At 46.4% G+C, this 18,214-nt stretch overlaps 1 protein-coding gene across 30 annotated transcripts in view; it reads right to left on the bottom strand.

The window, feature by feature from the left end:
- Positions 1 to 452: 452 nt before the first annotated feature.
- The window catches only part of LOC118338832 (titin-like), a 176,484-nt gene continuing 158,722 nt past the window's right edge, over positions 453 to 18,214 (bottom strand). For 25 of the 30 annotated variants that reach the window (XM_035676218.1, XM_035676215.1, XM_035676217.1 and 22 more), the window contains 23 exons: positions 17,903 to 18,205; positions 17,500 to 17,805; positions 17,082 to 17,372; positions 16,670 to 16,969; positions 16,208 to 16,513; positions 15,746 to 16,048; positions 15,180 to 15,461; positions 14,470 to 15,063; positions 13,937 to 14,224; positions 13,524 to 13,823; positions 13,136 to 13,438; positions 12,692 to 12,994; positions 11,999 to 12,583; positions 11,603 to 11,905; positions 11,093 to 11,392; positions 10,375 to 10,950; positions 9,971 to 10,276; positions 9,212 to 9,817; positions 4,108 to 9,075; positions 3,351 to 3,616; positions 3,103 to 3,256; positions 2,543 to 2,869; positions 1,482 to 1,774 (listed from right to left, as the gene is read on the bottom strand). In XM_035676218.1, coding sequence (XP_035532111.1) covers positions 1,482 to 1,774; positions 2,543 to 2,869; positions 3,103 to 3,256; positions 3,351 to 3,616; positions 4,108 to 9,075; positions 9,212 to 9,817; positions 9,971 to 10,276; positions 10,375 to 10,950; positions 11,093 to 11,392; positions 11,603 to 11,905; positions 11,999 to 12,583; positions 12,692 to 12,994; positions 13,136 to 13,438; positions 13,524 to 13,823; positions 13,937 to 14,224; positions 14,470 to 15,063; positions 15,180 to 15,461; positions 15,746 to 16,048; positions 16,208 to 16,513; positions 16,670 to 16,969; positions 17,082 to 17,372; positions 17,500 to 17,805; positions 17,903 to 18,205 — 12,563 coding nt within the window. Of the gene's footprint in view, positions 1,775 to 2,542; positions 2,870 to 3,102; positions 3,257 to 3,350; positions 3,617 to 4,107; positions 9,076 to 9,211; positions 9,818 to 9,970; positions 10,277 to 10,374; positions 10,951 to 11,092; positions 11,393 to 11,602; positions 11,906 to 11,998; positions 12,584 to 12,691; positions 12,995 to 13,135; positions 13,439 to 13,523; positions 13,824 to 13,936; positions 14,225 to 14,469; positions 15,064 to 15,179; positions 15,462 to 15,745; positions 16,049 to 16,207; positions 16,514 to 16,669; positions 16,970 to 17,081; positions 17,373 to 17,499; positions 17,806 to 17,902; positions 18,206 to 18,214 lie in introns of all 30 variants that reach the window. The other 5 variants (XM_035676206.1, XM_035676210.1, XM_035676207.1 and 2 more) reach the window with 5 other exon arrangements.

The following is an 18,214-nucleotide window of genomic DNA, read 5'->3' as shown; positions in this document are numbered from 1 at the left end:
ACATATAGAATGTAGTTCTAGAGTTTATACACTGTTTGAGGAAATGTTACAGATTTTAGATTTAATCTAAGTTCTTGTTAAACTGGAGCAGCTCTCACTTGTTTATTCCCTGGACTTCATCTTCTCTCCATCCAAGTACACAACTCAACTACATATAGAACACAGCTCTACTGTTTATAGATAATAAGGAACTGTTACAGATTATAGATTTAAGTTCAATATTCTTTTACATGTTAAACACACGTCAACCAATTCTAGTCGACACTGCCTTTGTAGAGTAGCGTAGTTCTTTACCAATGTGTTGTCATACTGTAGATAAATATAGTGGAGAAGAACTTTAAAGTAACATTAAACAGAAATACTCAAGTACCTCCAAACTGTGCTTGAGTACAGTAATAAGTTCAAACATTAGAGAAGAAAGCAGAGACGCAATAAACAGGAGACAATGTGTGTATAGTGCTGAAATCATGCTTTATTAAATCAGTAATGCATCAAACTCAAGGAGGATGAAATAAAGTTCTAATCAACGATCAATAAATCAAAGTTCAGGGTTCAACCTCTCTCTCACAGGAGATGGAGTCGCTGTGCAGAGACCCCGACTAACTGACAAGGTGAAACGACTAAAAGCTACAAACACTCAAACACACAAACGCTAGCTATCCTCCGAGAGATGGCGCTGCTCCTGCACAGCAGAGCCGGCGTGGACTTCCTGTTTGTTTAAGGCCAGGAGATGTTATGTTTTTAAGAAGCCGGTCCGGCCGTCCTGTGCCAGAAGCAGCGCTCTTTATTAAAATGATCTAAACGCTGAGAGTGCAGGCCGCTCGCACTCACAGTCGGTCATCAAATCACGGTGGTGTGACGCAGTCAGTCTGAGCACAAGGCCGTTCACGCTGCTTACATGAGGGTGATGCAAACAGCGCTCAGGGTCTTACGCTCACGGTACAACTCATAGGAAACTGTAATATCTCACGCACAGACGCGTGTCCAAAACAATAACTTTGTCTTTCTGTTTGTGGTTCATAACGTCAGCGGGGAGCCTCTCTACCCGCTGAGGCAATCTTAAAGACTTCAACTTATCGTTGAGGCACAGAGTTTAGTTTCTCAGTTTAACAGGGTATTCGTTCCAGTGAAACTTTCTCCTGTGAAAACATTTGTTCTTTTGTTTCTGTTAATATTATTGTCATAAATAACAATGCATACATTTCCCATAACCGTTAAATTCGGCTATATACATTATGTACATGTCACAGAAAAGTGGTTCAAAAATCCTAAGTCATATTGTCCAATATGGCACATTTTATAACAACTTTAGACTTTAGTCTAGTTTGGCATAAATTAATGTCAAGTTTGGTACAAAAATAGTTCATATTTACAAGAACAGAAATCCAGATCTTTATCAAGTATTATTGTTGCTAATTCACTAAATAAAAAGGTTCTGGATGAGGGAACAGGGGGTATAAATTAACTTTTTTTTTTTTTTTTTACATGGACCGAATGTGAATGTTGACGGTTGCCACATCTGAGCCAAGCTCGTTGGACAGTCGGAGGGTGTACGCTCCGGCGTCGCTCTCCTTCACCGCAGAGATCATGAGGGTGGAGAGGTCGGCGCTGTTCTCCACGTGGAACCGCTCGTCCCCATTGGGGAGGGTCCTACCTGAGCGGACCCACTGAACGGAGGGCATGGGGTCTCCAGAGAACAGCCCTGCCACAGTCAAGGACTTGCCAGGCTCGGCACTGACGTTCTCCGGAAGAGCTTCGATCTTTGGTGGAGTGCCTGTTAGTGAAGAGAAGAACGAGGTCAGTAATGATATTGTCTCAGAAATAAGTCACAATGTTCAGACGGACATCAAATACGGTAGTTTTGACACTTTTTTCTTTTTTTCACAGTTTTTTTTAAACCGATCAGGGGAGGAGCAACGGAGGATATCGAAGTGATGGTGTTTAAAAAATCCTACATCAGAGCGCAGAAAAAACTTCTCTAAACTCAACCTCCCCTGGGTCAGAACCTCAGTCCACTTCTTCCTTTCCTGTACGTAGATATGCTATGTGCTAGGCTAATCTATGTTGGAAAGACAACCACATTTCGAACATGGTTCACTCCAGCTTTTAGTATCGGCTCAGCTCAAGAGTCGAGTCGTACCGAACAGTGGAAATTAGGTATAATGACCAACGAGTTAATCCTGCTGAGAGTATTTAAACAATCAACGTCTGACTGCAGACACAAGATTTGATGGTGCTACACGGCTATCTTCTGTAGTTTTTTACTCTCCGGGTCTCAGCAGGATGACTAGCAACTGAAGAAAAGTGTAACTCTGCATGAACAAATACACTCATCTCCATCGAAATGTATTTATCTTAGTCAGATTAGAGTGCCCTTCACGTCTCATCAAGCAAAATGAATTAAATAATCTACTTGACTGTTTTTTTCCCTCGTTTTGAGCAACAGAGTGTCGTCTTTAATCTCACATCACATTTATTCAAACAGATGCTCAGATCCTTCAAGGTGCACTTCCAGACAGGCAACTTGTAAAATGCATCTCACCTCTTTTAACCCCGGTGGTAAGGGCCCTCAGCGAGGAGGAGGACGAGGAGGAGGAGGACTTGACATGCGACTGAGCAGACATTTCCATCATTTGGCTGCTGGAGCTCATGGAAACCATTGACTCAGCCATCATGGCAGACATGCTAGTTGCAGACGTGCTCTCAAACGAATACTGGGCTGCGGCAGCAGCAGAGCGGGAGCTGCTGCTGAAACTGCCAGCCTCCATAAGAACTGATGAGGCAGATAAAGTCTTTAGCATGCTGGCAGCAGCGTCAGTAGAAGCTCTTTGCTCCACAATAATCATTTTTGTTGGTTCTTCAACAAGAGCTGCGAGAATGCAAATGACAAGCAGATGGCTCATATGACAATGTGCACAGGGACAGACATTGTATGCATACACTGAGTGGAAGCCTTGATTTCCATTTAAGGGTTTGAATGTTAAATTAGTTTGTTTTGGTGCAATCAGAGTTTTCATTTTTCATCACAAGCTTTAGGATCCAATTAAACACAATGAGGTGTGTTTAATTGTGTTTAGTTAAAAAACTGTTAGTGGAACTTACTGAGGACGTTGAGTGAGGATGTTGCAGAGCACTGTCCAAACTTGTTTTTGGCTTTTATTATGTATTTCCCGCTGTCTGCAACGGTGGCTTCACATATCTCCAGAGTGAACACATTCCTAGAGTGGCTCAGTCTGATGTTTGATGTGGCAGATATCTGCAAGAGACACAGTTTATTTAATGTACCTCCAGAGTAGTTTGAAGATAACTGGATCTCACATTCTGTCTTTATTAAGGAGAAAACTACTCACAGTGATGTTGTCTTTCAACCACTCCACTTCAGGGGACGACTCTCCCGCAATTTCACATGTGAATTTGACATTTTCTCCCTCATTCACATTCTGGGACCTGGGCTGCACCAGGAAGTGGGGTGCATCTGAGCCCTTGGCCCGCGGAGACTGGCCCTCAGTTATGGACATCTGGCTGTGGGAGGACTTGACCTCCATCACAGAGGACTGGACCTCTGCAGAGGTTAGAGCTTTTGTTTTGGAGCCTAAAACAGAGAAAAGAGTTTTTTCTGTTTGAATGTTTGTAGCTGGTGGTTATTGAAGGACTACGGACCCTTCCTAAGTCCCGCTCCTTTTTGTTCTGTGCTCCAAGTTGAGCAAACCTCTGTCAGAACCTCTGTGAACGTCCCCCTTTTCTGTACTTAGATATGCTTTATGCTAGGCTGTTGAAAAGACAACCACATTTTAAAGATTGTTAAAAGATTAAAGAGACATACATATACATAGAGTGAGCTAATGTTAGCAAAATGCTAGTTAACTAGCTAGCTAATATACATCAATCTTTACTTAGCTAGTTAGGTAGCATTTTGCTAATATTAGCTAACTTAAGATGTTTTCTGTTGCCTTTTCAACATAGATTAGCCTAGCACATAACATATCTAAGTGCAGGAAAGGAGGAAGTTGACTGAGGTTCTGACTGGGGCTTGCTCAACTGTTACAGAACAAAAAGGGGTGGGGCTTAGGAAAGGTAAGTTGCTTCCACATGCAGGTATTATCTTACCTTGCACAGTAAGCAAGTCACTTGGAGAAGTCACTCGTTGCTTCTCAGATGGAGTTGGGGATTTGGGAGTAGGTGACTTTGGTGTTGGGGATTTTGGTGTTGGGGATTTTGGTGTTGGGGATTTTGGTGAGACTGGAGACTTCACTCTCTGAGGTGACTTGACTGGCTCAGGGGATTTCACTCTCTGGGGAGATTTGACTGGTTCAGGGGACTTAGCAAGAGGGGACTTAGCTTCTGGAGAGGTGATTCTGGGAGGGGCAACTACTTTCTCCTTGGACTCAGACTTGCGGATTGTCAGAGTGAAATGGGCCTCTTGTTTGCCTCCAGCATTTTCCACCAGCACAGAGTAGCTGCCTTCGTCCGACATCTCAACAGCAGAGATCTCAAAGTGGGAGTTGAACTGAGTAGAGATGATGTGGTGACGGGCAGTGGAACCAATAACTGATCCTTCGTGCAGCCAGGTGATAGAAGGTGCTGGCTCGCCATCCACCTCACACTCAAATCTGACAAGATCTCCCTCCTCAACGCTCAGGGACAGTGGCTTGGTCAGGAACTTGGCAGGAACACCGGGCTTCTCCCTTGGCTTCTCAACAACAACAGTAGTACTGGACTCTGTCACAGTTTCTTTCACTGTTGTTTTAGAGGAGGAGGAGACATGATACTCCTCTGTTCTGGCCATATCTGGCAGATGGGAGGATGGAGGCTCCTCATCTTTGCGGAGTGAAGAGAAGGCAGCATATTCTGCTCCTGCTACATCCAATGTAGCATAGTCAGATGTCTCTCCCTTGGTGTTCCTGCAGACCACACGGTAAGTGCCGGAGTCCTCAGTCACACATTTGATGATCTGGAGAGTCAGAACCCCGCTGATGTTGGTCATGTAGTATTTGTTACTCTGATGAATCTCTTCTCCATTATGGAACCACTTGACCTCTGGCTCTGGTTTGGACTGGACATTTAGGGTGAACTTTGTGCTGGAGCCGTAGGGTACGCGATGAGATCGCAATCTGATGGTAATACGTGGGGCGTGGTCAAGGCTGAAGGGAGCTTGTGTCACCACCTCAACCTTCCTCTCCACTGATTTTCTCTCTGATCTCAGAGCCTGCTTTCTCTCCTCATACCTGGATGCAAAGTCAAATTTTGGGAGGGTCACATCTGTCTTGACAGCTTTTGCTGGGGCGGATGTCTTCTCGGGTTCAGGCATTGACACTTTCTTGATTGGTTTAGCAATATATTCTGAGGTGAAAGCTGTCAGGTGCTCAGATTCAACAGCTTCAGAGACTTTTGCAAAACTGACAGTTGTTTCCTTCTTTGTGGTTCGAGTCTTCTCCTCAAACTCAATGCGTTTGAGTTCACTCTTGTAAGAGGAGATTCTCTGAACAGTTTTGTGTGGACGCAGCAGCTCCTGATCTTCTCTGTCTTCGTACACCCTCTGCTTCTGTCTTGGAGCTCTGTATGTGGCTTTGTCGTGACGCTGGCGGAGGTCAACGAAACTTGGGCCAGCCTCGTATTTAGATGGAATTTTGTAGGAGTCATATCTGTGGATTTCTTCTCCCTCTTCATCCTCGCTGTAGACTCTTCTAGGAGATGAGGGACGCAGGGCAGACAGCTCAAAGCGGACTGGGCTGAGGCTAGGTGGAGAAGCAGAGTAGCCAAGCTCCAGCTCTTCCTCCAGACGGAGCCTCTCCTCCTCAGTTCTCTTCATGGACAGGTACTCATTCACCGGCAGCAACAGCTCTTCATCTGACAGGTCACCCAAGGACCTCCTCCTGATCCTGTGGTAGGCTTCCATCTCAGGAGAAGGAGTGCGGTGCCTTGCAGGCCTCACAGTCTCCAAGTCATCCTGAGTCATGGATGAGATGCGCCACTTAGGCTTATACTGGTCCTTGATCCTGATAGGCACCTCATAGAACTGCTCCCACCTGGAGAGGCGAATGCGCTTCATCCTCTTCTGCTTGATTTTCTCCATAGGCTCAGGGAACTCATACTGATCCCGCAGCTTCTTGTACCATTTCATGTCAGAGAGTGGCTTGAAATGTTTTATTTCCACATCCTCCTCAAGAACAGCTGGGTTAATGACACGAGGAGTAGGGACGTCATAGGGCATACGCAACCTCTTCTCATCTGCCCGCTTCTTCTTTTCCTCTTTTTCTTTCTGTATCTCAGCATCAGTCTTCTCACCCTTCTTAGTTGTCACAGCAGGTTTAAACATGGTGGCTGCTTCCCTGACAGCTTGTACTGCTGCAGGTGGTAGAGGTGTAACAACAGTGCCAGTCATAATCTGATAGAGCCTCACCTTTTTGTCTAATTTCTCCTGTCCAGCTAACTTTTGTTTCTCCTTTTCGCTGGGCTCATATTCCTTCTGTACATGGGTGACGCGTTCTACTTTAAGTGTGGCCTGACAACTGGCAGATCCAGCAGAGTTGGTTGCAGTAACTCTGTACACGCCAGAGTCCTCAGGGAGAGTGTCTCTCACATGAAGGATGAAGTAATCCAGACCTTCATGGACAACCTCAATAGATGGTCCAAAGGCTAATGGCGTGCCGTCCTTCTCCCACTTCAGTGTGGGGTGGCCGGATACTCTAATCTCAAAGCGCACATTCTGGCCCTCTCTGCACTCTACGTTTGCGAGTAGACGTTTGAACATGGGCCTCAGGGTGAGGTCTGCTGGTTTAGGTCGAGGAACAACGGTAAGACGAGCCTTGCAGCTGTCATCACCGTACCTGTTGCGGGCCACAACACTGTACTCAGCATCATCTTCCTTATCAAGGCTGTGGATAATCAGCTGGTACAGGCCCTTGTCACTGATGAAGGTGTATTTCCTATCATCCTGTCCAGGGATGAGCTTCTGTCCAGACTTGTGCCAGATGACACGAGGTTCAGGATGAACAGTGATGGTGACACCAAAGCGCACATCCTCACCAATGTAGGCTGTATGGTTGAACAGAGGAAGGGTGAACTCTGGTGGCTTCTGAAGCATTCTGGCAGTGTCAACTCTGCGCTTTGTTTTCTTGACCACACGGGTGGTGAAGAAGTCGCGGTAACATCTTACACCATGGATAAACAGCTCTGCGTAGGCACTGTCCTCACCATACTCATTCACAACCTTGCATCTGTAAGTGCCATCATCTGCTCTTGTGATCTTGTTGATGGTGATTACAGCCAGGCCATCCTCGTATTCAATTTCATATTTATCACCAGCTTCAAGTTGTCTGACGCCACAGTACCATGTCACTTCAGTAGTGCTATCATAGTTTTCAATGTTGCAGGTGAATTTCACACTGTCTCCCTCATTCACCACAGCATGGCCAATCTGTCCTCCAACAGGACCGTTTTCAAATGGAGCAATCTTTACCTTAGCAACAAAAACACCACGCTGGGACCTGATGGAGCCACCACTGGCCACACGGGCTACAGAGACGACAGTGTTCCACTCTTTCTTCACCATTGTTTGGTAGTATCTCTTGTGCCTGCCGGTTGGGATCGCTCTTGTGCTGATCTCCTCTGCAGGCTTGGTCAGCCAAGGATGTGCCAGAGCCTCAGCAGCAGTCATACGGTGCTTGCGTTCCTTTGTCATAAGGCGGTCTGTGAAGTCTAATGCCTCAACGCTGACCTGCTTGAAGGACTCATCATCGTAGCTGTAGACTGCATTGGAGATGTTGTCAATCATCTGTTGGTTGGTTTCTGCTGTGAATGGATTAAGTCCACTGAGGAGAACATAGGCAAGAACACCAACCGACCACATGTCAGTGACAGAGCTAACCATGTCACACTGGTGGATCTCAGGGGCAGCGTACTCTGCAGTGGTGTACTGAATCTTGATCTGTTCTCCAGGAGTCAGGTGTCTGGACTGGCCCAACTCAATAATCTTTACATTAGAGCTGGTTCTAGTTGTGTACACAATGTTCTCAGGTCTGATATCAAAGTGTCCATAGCTCTGTTCGTGCATGAACTCAATAGCTGAGCAGATCTGCCGGATGTAGTTGACAATCTCATGCTCATTAAGTTCAAACTCAGCTGTGTTGAGGCGCTCGAAGATGTCAGCACCAGAGATGAAGTCATAGATCATCACCAACTCCTCAGGACTCTCGAAAGACTCGTGGAGGAGGAGGTAGTTAGTGTGTTTGGCAAGATTTAGTGTTGCGATTTCCTTCTTAACTATTGCTTGATCAGCACCCCTCACTTTGATGAATTTAGCCATGTAAGTCTTCTCAGAGCTGAGGTCCATACAACGGTGGACAATGCCAAATTGACCTCTACCCAATTCCTCTGCAATGGCATATTTGTTGTGCAGATTCTTGGCATCGGAGTGTTGAGCCTTACCCCTGGGTACACGTCCAGTATCGTCAACCTCCCTATCATAGAGCAGAACTCTCGATTTGTCCTCCTTGGTCATAACAGGTCCGCTAGTCTCAGACGGAGCACTCTGTCCGAACTTGTTTTCAGCGATGACTCTGAACTGATAGCTGGTACCTCCAAACAGATTGGTAATGGTGTAACGGGTGTCACGGGACTGGGCAACACGCTGCCATCTCTCAGCAGTGGTGGGACACTTCTCAATGATATAGCTGATGACCCTGCTGCCGCCGTCATTTGCTGGGGCCACCCAGTTCAGTGTAACTGAGTCTCTGGAGACGTCACTGGCTTTGATTCCACGTGGAGGATCAGGCACGTCAGCAACATCCAGTTCAACTGTCTGCTGGTCAATTCCAAATCTGTTCTTGGCACAGACGATGTAGAAACCAGCATCCTTCTTCTCCACTCCATTGGGGAAAACTAAAGAAGTGAAAGATCTGGTGACGATGACCTGGTAATGGCCATTGCTGTCAATGAGATCTTGTCCCTTCTGCCATGTGATGACAGGATCTGGTTTGCCTCCGAAAGGAATCTTGATATTGACCATTTCTCCACGCAGGGCAGGGATGGCTTCCTTGTCCTTCAGGTTCTTTGGCAGGTGGATCTTGGCAGGGACTAGAAATGAGATAAATAGTTTAAGTGAGTTGTCATTTTTTTATTTGAATTTAAAAATTACAAATAATTCACATTATTTTGTCAGTGCTAGAAAACAGTGGTCTATTTGTAAAAAAGTGGATATCTGTAAACTTACTTTCAACATCCAGAGAGATTGTAGCACAGATGGAGCCTCCCTGGTTGGTGGCCCTGATCTGGTACACAGTGGAGTCTTCCTCATCAGCCTCAGTGATGACCAGCTGGTGGTAACCTCCCTTGAACTCCTGGATCTTGATCTTCTTTCCATCAGACTGGATTTCCTTTCCTCGTCTGAACCATTTGATCACAGGCTTGGGTTGTCCTGTGATCTTACAGACAAGGGTAGCATTGCTCTTGTACTTGACACTCATGTTCCTCAGCTCTTCCTTGAAGGCAGGAGCACGGACATCAACGGCAGTGGCTGGAATAATGGATGCAGTCTCCTCACTGTAGTCGCTCTGTCCTCCAAGGTTCTCGCACTTCACACGGAAGATGTACTCGACACCCTCGGTCAGACGCTTGACGGAGAAAACTGTCTGTTTGATCTCGTCTGTGGTCACTGGAGTCCAATCGGTCCATTCCTTCTTGTCCTTCTTATTTTTCTTCTCAAGGCAATAGCTCTTGATCTTGGAGCCGCCATCGCTGAGTGGAGGCCTCCAGGAAACCACGCAGGAGTCCTTGGTAATTCCAGAAACAACTGGGGACAGAGGTGGTGATGGTTTCTCTGTGGAAAAGAATATACAAATCAGAAACCGCTTTCGGTCCTTTTTCCCAGTGTACCTGGGTATTGATATGGTGTATTACAAATCTATGCTTTTACTGTTAGACATGAATTAATGAAGTACTTTAAACATCAATTGGTATTGGATTAATTTACCCAGTTGGCTCTTAATAAGGATAGGTGAAGCGAGCTCCAGTGGTTCGCTGTTGCCATAGCGATTCTGGGCGTATACACGGAAGAAGTATCCGGCACTGTCGATGAGGTTGGGTACACGGCAAGATGTGCCATTGATGGATGACGACACCAGTTCCCACTCAGTGCCTTCCTTGTCCTCACGCTTCTCTATGATGTAGTTGGTGATCATGCAGCCTCCGTCATCCTTGGGAGGCTTCCAGCTGATGATAACAGAGTTCTTCAGGAGGGCATCCAGTACAATGGGTCCCTGAGGCATGTCAGGTTTGTCTGTAAACAGAGGTATTAGATATTAATTATAAATATAATATCACCCTTAAACATGTATGCTTTGTTGCACTCACTGCAGTACATGTACATTAACATACCATAAATTTCAACATTGAATGCGGTGTCAACCCTGCCGAAGTGGTTGTGCAGTCTGATCCTGTATTTGCCTCCATGGACTCTGCGTTGCACGTTCTTGATGATCAGGTGTGTGTAGTGCTCAGTGGTCTCAATGCTAATATCCTCTGTGTTCTCCAGGGTCTTTGCTCCATGCAGCCACATGATCTTTGGCTCAGGACGGCCGATGTAGACAGCGTGGATACGCAAAGTGGTTCCCATGCCAGCATAGTATGTGTTTTTCAGTGGGTAGTCGGGGTGGAAGGATGCAGCAGCCTCCAACACTAGGACGCCTGTGGTCTCAGCTTCTCCGGCGTCGTTAATGGCCTTGCAGGTGTACTCTCCCTCATCCTCCTGCTGGTCAGTCATGATAGACAGGGAGTGGTTGCGGCCGTCAGAGCTCATCTCGTACTTGCGGGACTCAACAACCTCTTTACCAGCATGATACCACTTGATGTCAGGGACAGGTCTACCAATAATCTGGCACTTCATGACAGCAGGCTGACCAAGCTTAGCAGTGACTTCATCCATTTCCTTCCTCAGGCTTGGTTTAGTTTCAACTGTATGTACAAAACAGGTAGGAGGTATATTTAGGAAACATTTATTACGTTTAGTAATGTCTCTTGGTGAGGTCACTCTGGGCAAGCAAGTTGGGTAAATGCCTACAATTCATTTTCAAATAGTTTATTTTAATGTACTCACCACTCAGTTTGGTCTTGATGCACGTGGCAGTCCTACGAGGTCTACTCATTCCTGTCTCATTCTCAGCAAACACTCTAAACTCATACTCTGCAGCCTCAGACAGTCCACGCATGGTTAACTCCTTTTCCTTCAGCCTCTGCTTGTTGCACTTCTTCCAGGTGCTCTCGATGGACTTCCTGTACTCCACCCAGTAGCCCAGGACCTCCTTTCCACCATCACACTCTGGAGCTTGCCAGCGGATGGTGATGAAGTTGTTTGACACGTTCACTGTGTCAATCTCACCTGGTTGGCTTGGTTTGTCTGGAAACAAACAAACAAGTTACCTTAATTAACAGTTGCTTTTGTGACTTACTGAGGCTAAAAATGACCACTGCATGGCTTTTCTTATTCTGGTCTGTAAAAATGTGATCAATTGATGAGATTTCAAATCTGATTGCTCCGTGTCCATCAAAAACCCCTATAACAATTACGGTTCTATTGATCGGTAATTACATTTTATCTCAGACTCACCGAATGGATCCTTGCATGTGACTGGGTCAGATGCAGGACCAGCTTCGCTCTCGCCGATGCTGTTGACAGCAACAATGCGGAACTGATAGTCTGCATCGGGGGTGAGCCCAGGCAAAGTAAACATGGTGGAGGTGATCTTGGTTTCGTGGCGGGACCATGTCTCTGCGGACACCAGTTTGTACTCAATAAAGTAGCCAGTGATGGCAGAACCACCGTCGTCCTTTGGTCTGGACCAGGCCAATGCCACAGAGCTCTTTGTGACGTCCATGATCTCTGGTGGGGTGCTTGAAGGCTCAGGAGGACCTGGTTTGAAAAACACAAATTATTTTTTGAGTCATTACTGAATGGTCTCAGACCATTCAAAGACACTAAACACTGAAGAAGAGGAATACTTACAGATAGGAGTCGTGGGAACCAGTGGTTGCTCTGATTTCAGAGAGGAGCTGACACCGAAGGAGTTTTCAGCCGTGACCTTGAAGTGGTACTCTGTTCCCTCCTTCAGGCCCTTGACAACCAGTGTAGTGTCAGTCACTCTTGAGTCCACGGTGTACCAGGCGTTTCTGGCTGCCTCACGTCTTTCTACGATGTAACCCAGGATCTCTGAGCCACCATTGTCTGTGGGCGTCTTCCAGGACACCTTGACAGAGTTAGCCTGGATTTCCTCAAAGACTAATGGTCCCTCAGGAGCGCTTGGGCGGCCAATGACGTTCACCTTGATTTGGGCCTTTTTCTTGCCAACCCTATTCTCCAGCAAAAGGTCATACACGCCAGAGTCGCTCCTATCGGCTCCCTTGATCACCAGCTCGCTGGCGTCCTCGGTGGAGGCAATCATAGCCTTGGTGGAGATTGCACCAGTATCCTTCGACCACTTGCAGGTTGGTTGAGGTTTACCCTTGATGGGTACAGAGAGTCTAACCACTCCTCCCTGGCGAACCACATACACGGCTTTGTATTTGAGCTCCAGGTCATAGTCAGGAGATTCTGAAGAACAATGATAGTTACAAAAGTAATTTTCTAGCTTCTTTCTATTCTATTCTAGTTTTAAACATGCAAATGATGGTGTAGTTAATACAATTTCTGTGTCCTTACCAAGCATCTCAGTCACAGTAACAGTTCCAGGCACTTCAGCAGGCTCTCCAGAACCACCAGCATTGCAGGCCATCACACGGAATTTGAACTCCTCTCCTTGTGGCATGTTGGTCAGTGTGTACTCGCAGATTAGAGATGGTGTGGTGTTGCACTTGATCCAGGCCATGGTGCCCACCTTCTGCATCTCAATCAGATAACCATCCACCCTTGCGTCTCCCTCATCGTCAGGAGGACTCCAAGCCAGCGACACAGAGGATTTGGTGGTATCTGTGATTCTCGGGTTCTGAGGACAGCCAGGTGGATCTGAGAGGGGAAGAGGTGATATAATGAGTCTGTGCTTGCTCTTGTAAGGCTTTCAGTGCCACCCATTGTAACTTTGAGTTTTTATCTAAAGACATCTAAAAATATATAAAACAAAGCTTTTTTTATCAAACTGTCTCTTACCAATGGGATCTGTTGCCACTGCTGGTTTGGATGGCAAACTTGGTTTGCTCAGTCCTCTGGCATTGATGGCAGTGATTCTGTGTTCATACTCCAGGCCCTCAATCAGCTCAGTTGATCTGTATCTGGTCATGGTGATGGGGTTCTTGTTGGCACGCACCCATCTGTCAGACCTGACTTCTTTGCGCTCGATAATGTATCCAGAAACCTCAAGGCCACCGTCTTCATCTGGTGGGTTCCAGGCCACGGTCATGCCATCACGAGAAACATCAAAGATGGTTGGACGGCCAGGAGGTCCAGGCACATCTGTGGGGGAGGGGAAACATGTTACGATACTTCTGTTGACACATTGGCTAAATGTGTAACCTTAATTAAAAGCCCGAAGTCTTACCATTCAAGCTTTTGCAGGTGACGATCTCAGACTGCAAGAAGTCTCCGGTGCCGTAGCGATTGATGGCAGCTGCACGGAAGACATACTCATCTCTCTCAATCAGGTTCTCAAACTTGAAAGTTGGTCGGCTAACAGATTCACAGACTGGCACCCAGCCGGGTCTGTGAGCATCACGCTGCTCCACCACGTAGCCACTGATGGGAGCTCCGCCATCTCTGACTGGAGGATCCCAGCTGCAGGTGACGGTGGTGGCATCAATCTCATCAAACCTGATGGGTCCCTTTGGTTCATCAGGTTTAGCTGGTAAAAGGGATTAACAAAATTAATGGTTACAGTAGTATTGTCAATTTAGAAATAACTCAATCAACAATAAATAATAAAACAAAAATAACAAATGAGGGATGGTTTCTTACAGAGGATGACGACCTTGATGATCTCACTGATAACACCAACGACATTCTTCACCTCCAGGGTGTAGTCACCAGTGTCGTCGATGGTGGTGTCAGAGATGGTCAGTTTGGAGAATTTGCCAGTGCTCTTGATCTTGACACGGTCTGTGATTTTCAGCTTGTTATCACTGAAGTACCAGGAGCAGACGGGAGGAGGCCTGCCGACGATGGGCAGGTCAAGCTCCAGAGTCTTGCCGGCCAGGACATTGACAACCTTCTGAGGAATACTGGAGAAGTCCACCACAGGCATTACTGGGAGGTAAAGAGAAAGATACAATTCAATTCAGATACAATTAGTTGTTTACATCAACAGTTGAGGAATAGATTGTGAACTGAGCTAAATGTTACTGCCGGGCAGATTACCAAGTTTCATTTCAGAAAAGCAACCTAATTTTTTTCGTGAAAACCATGTACTTTAAAACAATGTACATGATTTTGCCTAAACTAATTTAAAGACATGTATGTTCGACTACAGGAAGCAACTTTTTTTATGTTACCTCTCTGTTCCTGTACCGTGACGGCTGCCACCATCTCTTTGGGCTCGCTGGCTCCTCTACTGTTGATTGCTTTGATTCTGAACAGGTACTGCTCCTTCTCATTCAGCTTCTCGATGGTGTGCTCAAAGTCTGTCATCTTCAGTGTAGCCACCTTCATCCACTTGTCCGTGCCGAACCTGCAGGCTTCGATGACGTAGCCCGTCAGCCTGCTGCCACCATCATGCTCTGGCTTCTCCCAGCCCAGGATGACAGTGCTCTTGGTGACATCGATCACTTCTAGCTTGTGCGGTGGCAAAGGTACCTCACAGACCAGGATGACGTCGGGAGTCTCGCAGGGCTCACCGATACCATAAATGTTCTCAGGGAGGACCCGGAAGTAGTACAGCATACCCTCCATCAGGCCGTCGATCTTGTACGATGTCTTACTGCACTTAGAGGTGACAGTCTTGTAAGCTCTCATGGAGGCCTCACGCCTCTCAATGATGTAGTTGTTGACAGGAGCACCTCCATCCACAGTTGGGGCATCCCAAGAGATGGTAACAGACTCCTTGGTCAGCTCTTTGATCTTTATTGGTCCAGTTGGTCCAGGAGTATCTAATAATGGAAATATATCAAAACAATAAATAGTAAAATAAGTTTAAAATGTGTCACTTTAGAAAATATATTAGTTTTGTCCTGTGTAATGCCCTGTGACATTGCCATCAACTTACCATAGACCTTGACCAAAATGTTGACTTCCTGTTTCCCAGCAGAGTTCTCAGCTACCAGTGTGTATTTGCCAGCGTCATAGCGATGGACCTTATCGATGATGAGCGTGGTGGATGTGTTAGTGACTTCAATGAATCCTCTGTTGTGGAGGTCAACACCAGGCTTACTCCAAGAGAGGGCGGGAGTGGGACGACCGCTGATTTTTACGAACAGGCGGAGTGAGCCACCAGCACGCAAACAAATGGTCTTCTTCAGGTCATCGTGGAGCTCAAAGTCGGGAGTTTCTGTGTGAGCAAAGGGGAGGATTATGGCTTGAAATGTTGGGAATTTAAACTTAAAAAAGACTAGAGCTAATAATATTTACTCAACTGACTTACAAGTGAAACCAAATTTTAACCTGCTGTGAATGTTGATTTTTAAGTTTTTTTATGTTGTGTTTTTTAATCACTGTATCAATGTATGTTTGTTGCTGTAGCTGTTCTAATATCTCCTCTCTTTCTCTAATAAATTAACTGAAACTTGGTTGCTCAGAAGTTGCAATCACTTAATGCTTTTTCAGATGACTTACCAATTCTTTCCACTGGCTCAGTCTCAGCACATGGTTCACTGAAGTCTCCTGTACCATTGATGTTGATGCCAGCCACTCTGAAGCAGTACTTCTTGCCTGCAGAAAGTCCTGTCACAACGTATTCTGTACCACGCAGGGTCTTTTCATGGGCCTTCTTCCATTCCTCTGCTCCAGCCTCCTGCATCTCCAGGATATAACCCATCACATCGGCTCCTCCGTCCTCCACAGGGTGGGACCAGGCCAGGCTGATGCTGTCAGCGTGGGTGTCAGTGATACGCGGGATAGAAGGAGGAGCAGGGGTGCCTGACAGGAGAGGATACAGGAATGAAGATCAATAGATCTGATGTGTTTATGGACATGGTCGCCCCCTAATCATGTTACAAAAGACAAATCTAAAAAGAAAAAAAATGTTTGAGATCTTCAGTTGCATTTAGGTATTTTGAGTTTAAAAAACAGACTTACATGTTGGCACTCTGCACACAACATACAGAGAAACCTCGCTGGCTTCACTCTCTCCGGCCTTGTTGATGGCTGTCACTCTGAACTGGTAGATGTTGCCTTCGGTCAGACCGCACACCTTCATCGTGGTGTCCAGATGAGATCCGTCTCTGTTCACCTTCACCCAGCGGGCACTCTTTCTCTCACGCCTCTCCACCAGGTAGTGGATCAATGGGCTGCCGCCATCGCTCTCTGGCTTCAGCCACTCGATAGTGGCAAAGTCCATTCCTGACACCAGGATCTCTGGAGCACCAGGAGGAGTTGGCACCGCTGGAGGAAAGTAAAGATAATTCAGGGTCAGAAATTATGAGGATTTAATTTGTTATTGCTCTGAGGGAAGATTTGACTCAGAGATATTTGGCATATTATACTTTTAAAGCAGTGTTTACTGGTGTTATTTCACAATGAGCTGACTGTTGCACTTACTGAAAGTGTTTCTGGCAACCATGGGTTCTGACTGGAGGCGGACTCCAGGTCCGTACTTGTTCACTCCACAGACTCTGAACAGGTACTCGGTATTCTTGAACAGCCTGGTGATGTTGCAGGTCAGCTCCTTGCACTCTGCGTCCATGATGACCCAGTTCAGTCTGTTGGTGTCACGCCTCTCTACAATGTAGTGGGAGATCTCATCACCGCCGTCCTCAAGAGGAGGCTTCCAGCTCAGTGTGCATGACTCTTCTGTGATCTTGCTAATCTCAATGATGCCTTCACATACCCCGGGGGTATCTGGAAAAAAACAGATGTATTCATTGTACTCTACTTTGCGTAACCAAGACAAATTAATACTTCAAGTATAAAATTGCCTGAAATGCTTGAAAAACAAAGCACTCTCACATACCAAGCACTTTGACGTTGACCTCAGCAGTCTTGGTTCCGCTTACGTTCCTGACTGTCAGGATGTACTTTCCTGTATCATCTCTGTCACATAACTTTATAATAGCCATGGCCCTGGTGGGGGTGTACTGCAGGTGGTACTTTTCACACAACTCCAGCTCCCTGTTGCCCTTGGACCAGGAAGCCTTGGGGTCAGGCCTGCCTCCCACTGCAGCATCCAGTACCAGATCTGAACCAGCTCTGACCATCACAGTTTCGGACAGCAGTTTACTATCCAGCTGTGCCTTTGGAGGCTCTGTTGGGTGGAAAAAAGGACATGGTTACAAAAAAAATAATGATAGGACTCCTTTGCTCAAAAGTCAAAAGTATTAAAGAGTGCTGCATTGGTGGTACTGTATCACGATTACAGAGGCAGATCTTACCAAAGTCCGTCTTGCACTGCACAGAGCCGGTAGACTCTGAGGGCCTGCTGAAGACCTGGTTGGCATTCTTGGCGATGACTCTGAACTCATAGGGCTCTCCCTCTCCCAAGGCAGTAACAGTGAAGAAAGTGTCTGTCACGTTGGTGTAGTTGCACTTGAGCCAGCGGCCCTCACCGGTCAAAGTGTACGGCTTACGCTCGATAATGTAGCCCACAATGGGACTGCCACCGTCGTTCAGTGGAGATGACCATTTGAGGGACACTGTGGTTCTTGTGACATTTGTGACTTCTGGCTTATTTGGTGGATCTACAAAAGCACAAACATTTTGTCAGACAGGTTGGACAATGGAGTATTAAGTAAAAAGCCACTGGATAGTGTGATCCTAAACTGTGTTAAAACTCACCAACTGGGTTTTGAGCAACTGCTCCCTTGGAGGCCTCACTGGCTTTGCTTAGTCCAGCACTGTTCATGGCATAAACCCTGAACTGGTATTCCAGGCCTTCAACCAGACCCTCCACCTTGTAGTAGCACTCAAAGCAGGGGATCTTGTTCTCTCTCACCCACAGAATGTTGTTCCTCTCCTTCTTCTCAATCCAGTAGCCAGTCACCTTGCTTCCACCATCATGGTAGGGCTCTTCCCATTTCAGGGTCATTGTGTTAGCAGAGACATTGAAGACTGTAGGCCTTGTTGGTGGGCCAGGAGGTGCTGTTTTAA

Source organism: Morone saxatilis, unplaced genomic scaffold (assembly GCF_004916995.1).
Source record: "Morone saxatilis isolate NCDOM2014 unplaced genomic scaffold, NCSU_SB_2.0 Contig5, whole genome shotgun sequence".
In the NCBI taxonomy this organism is placed as follows: domain Eukaryota; kingdom Metazoa; phylum Chordata; class Actinopteri; family Moronidae; genus Morone; species Morone saxatilis.
This window is presented reverse-complemented; position numbering and strand designations above follow the sequence as displayed.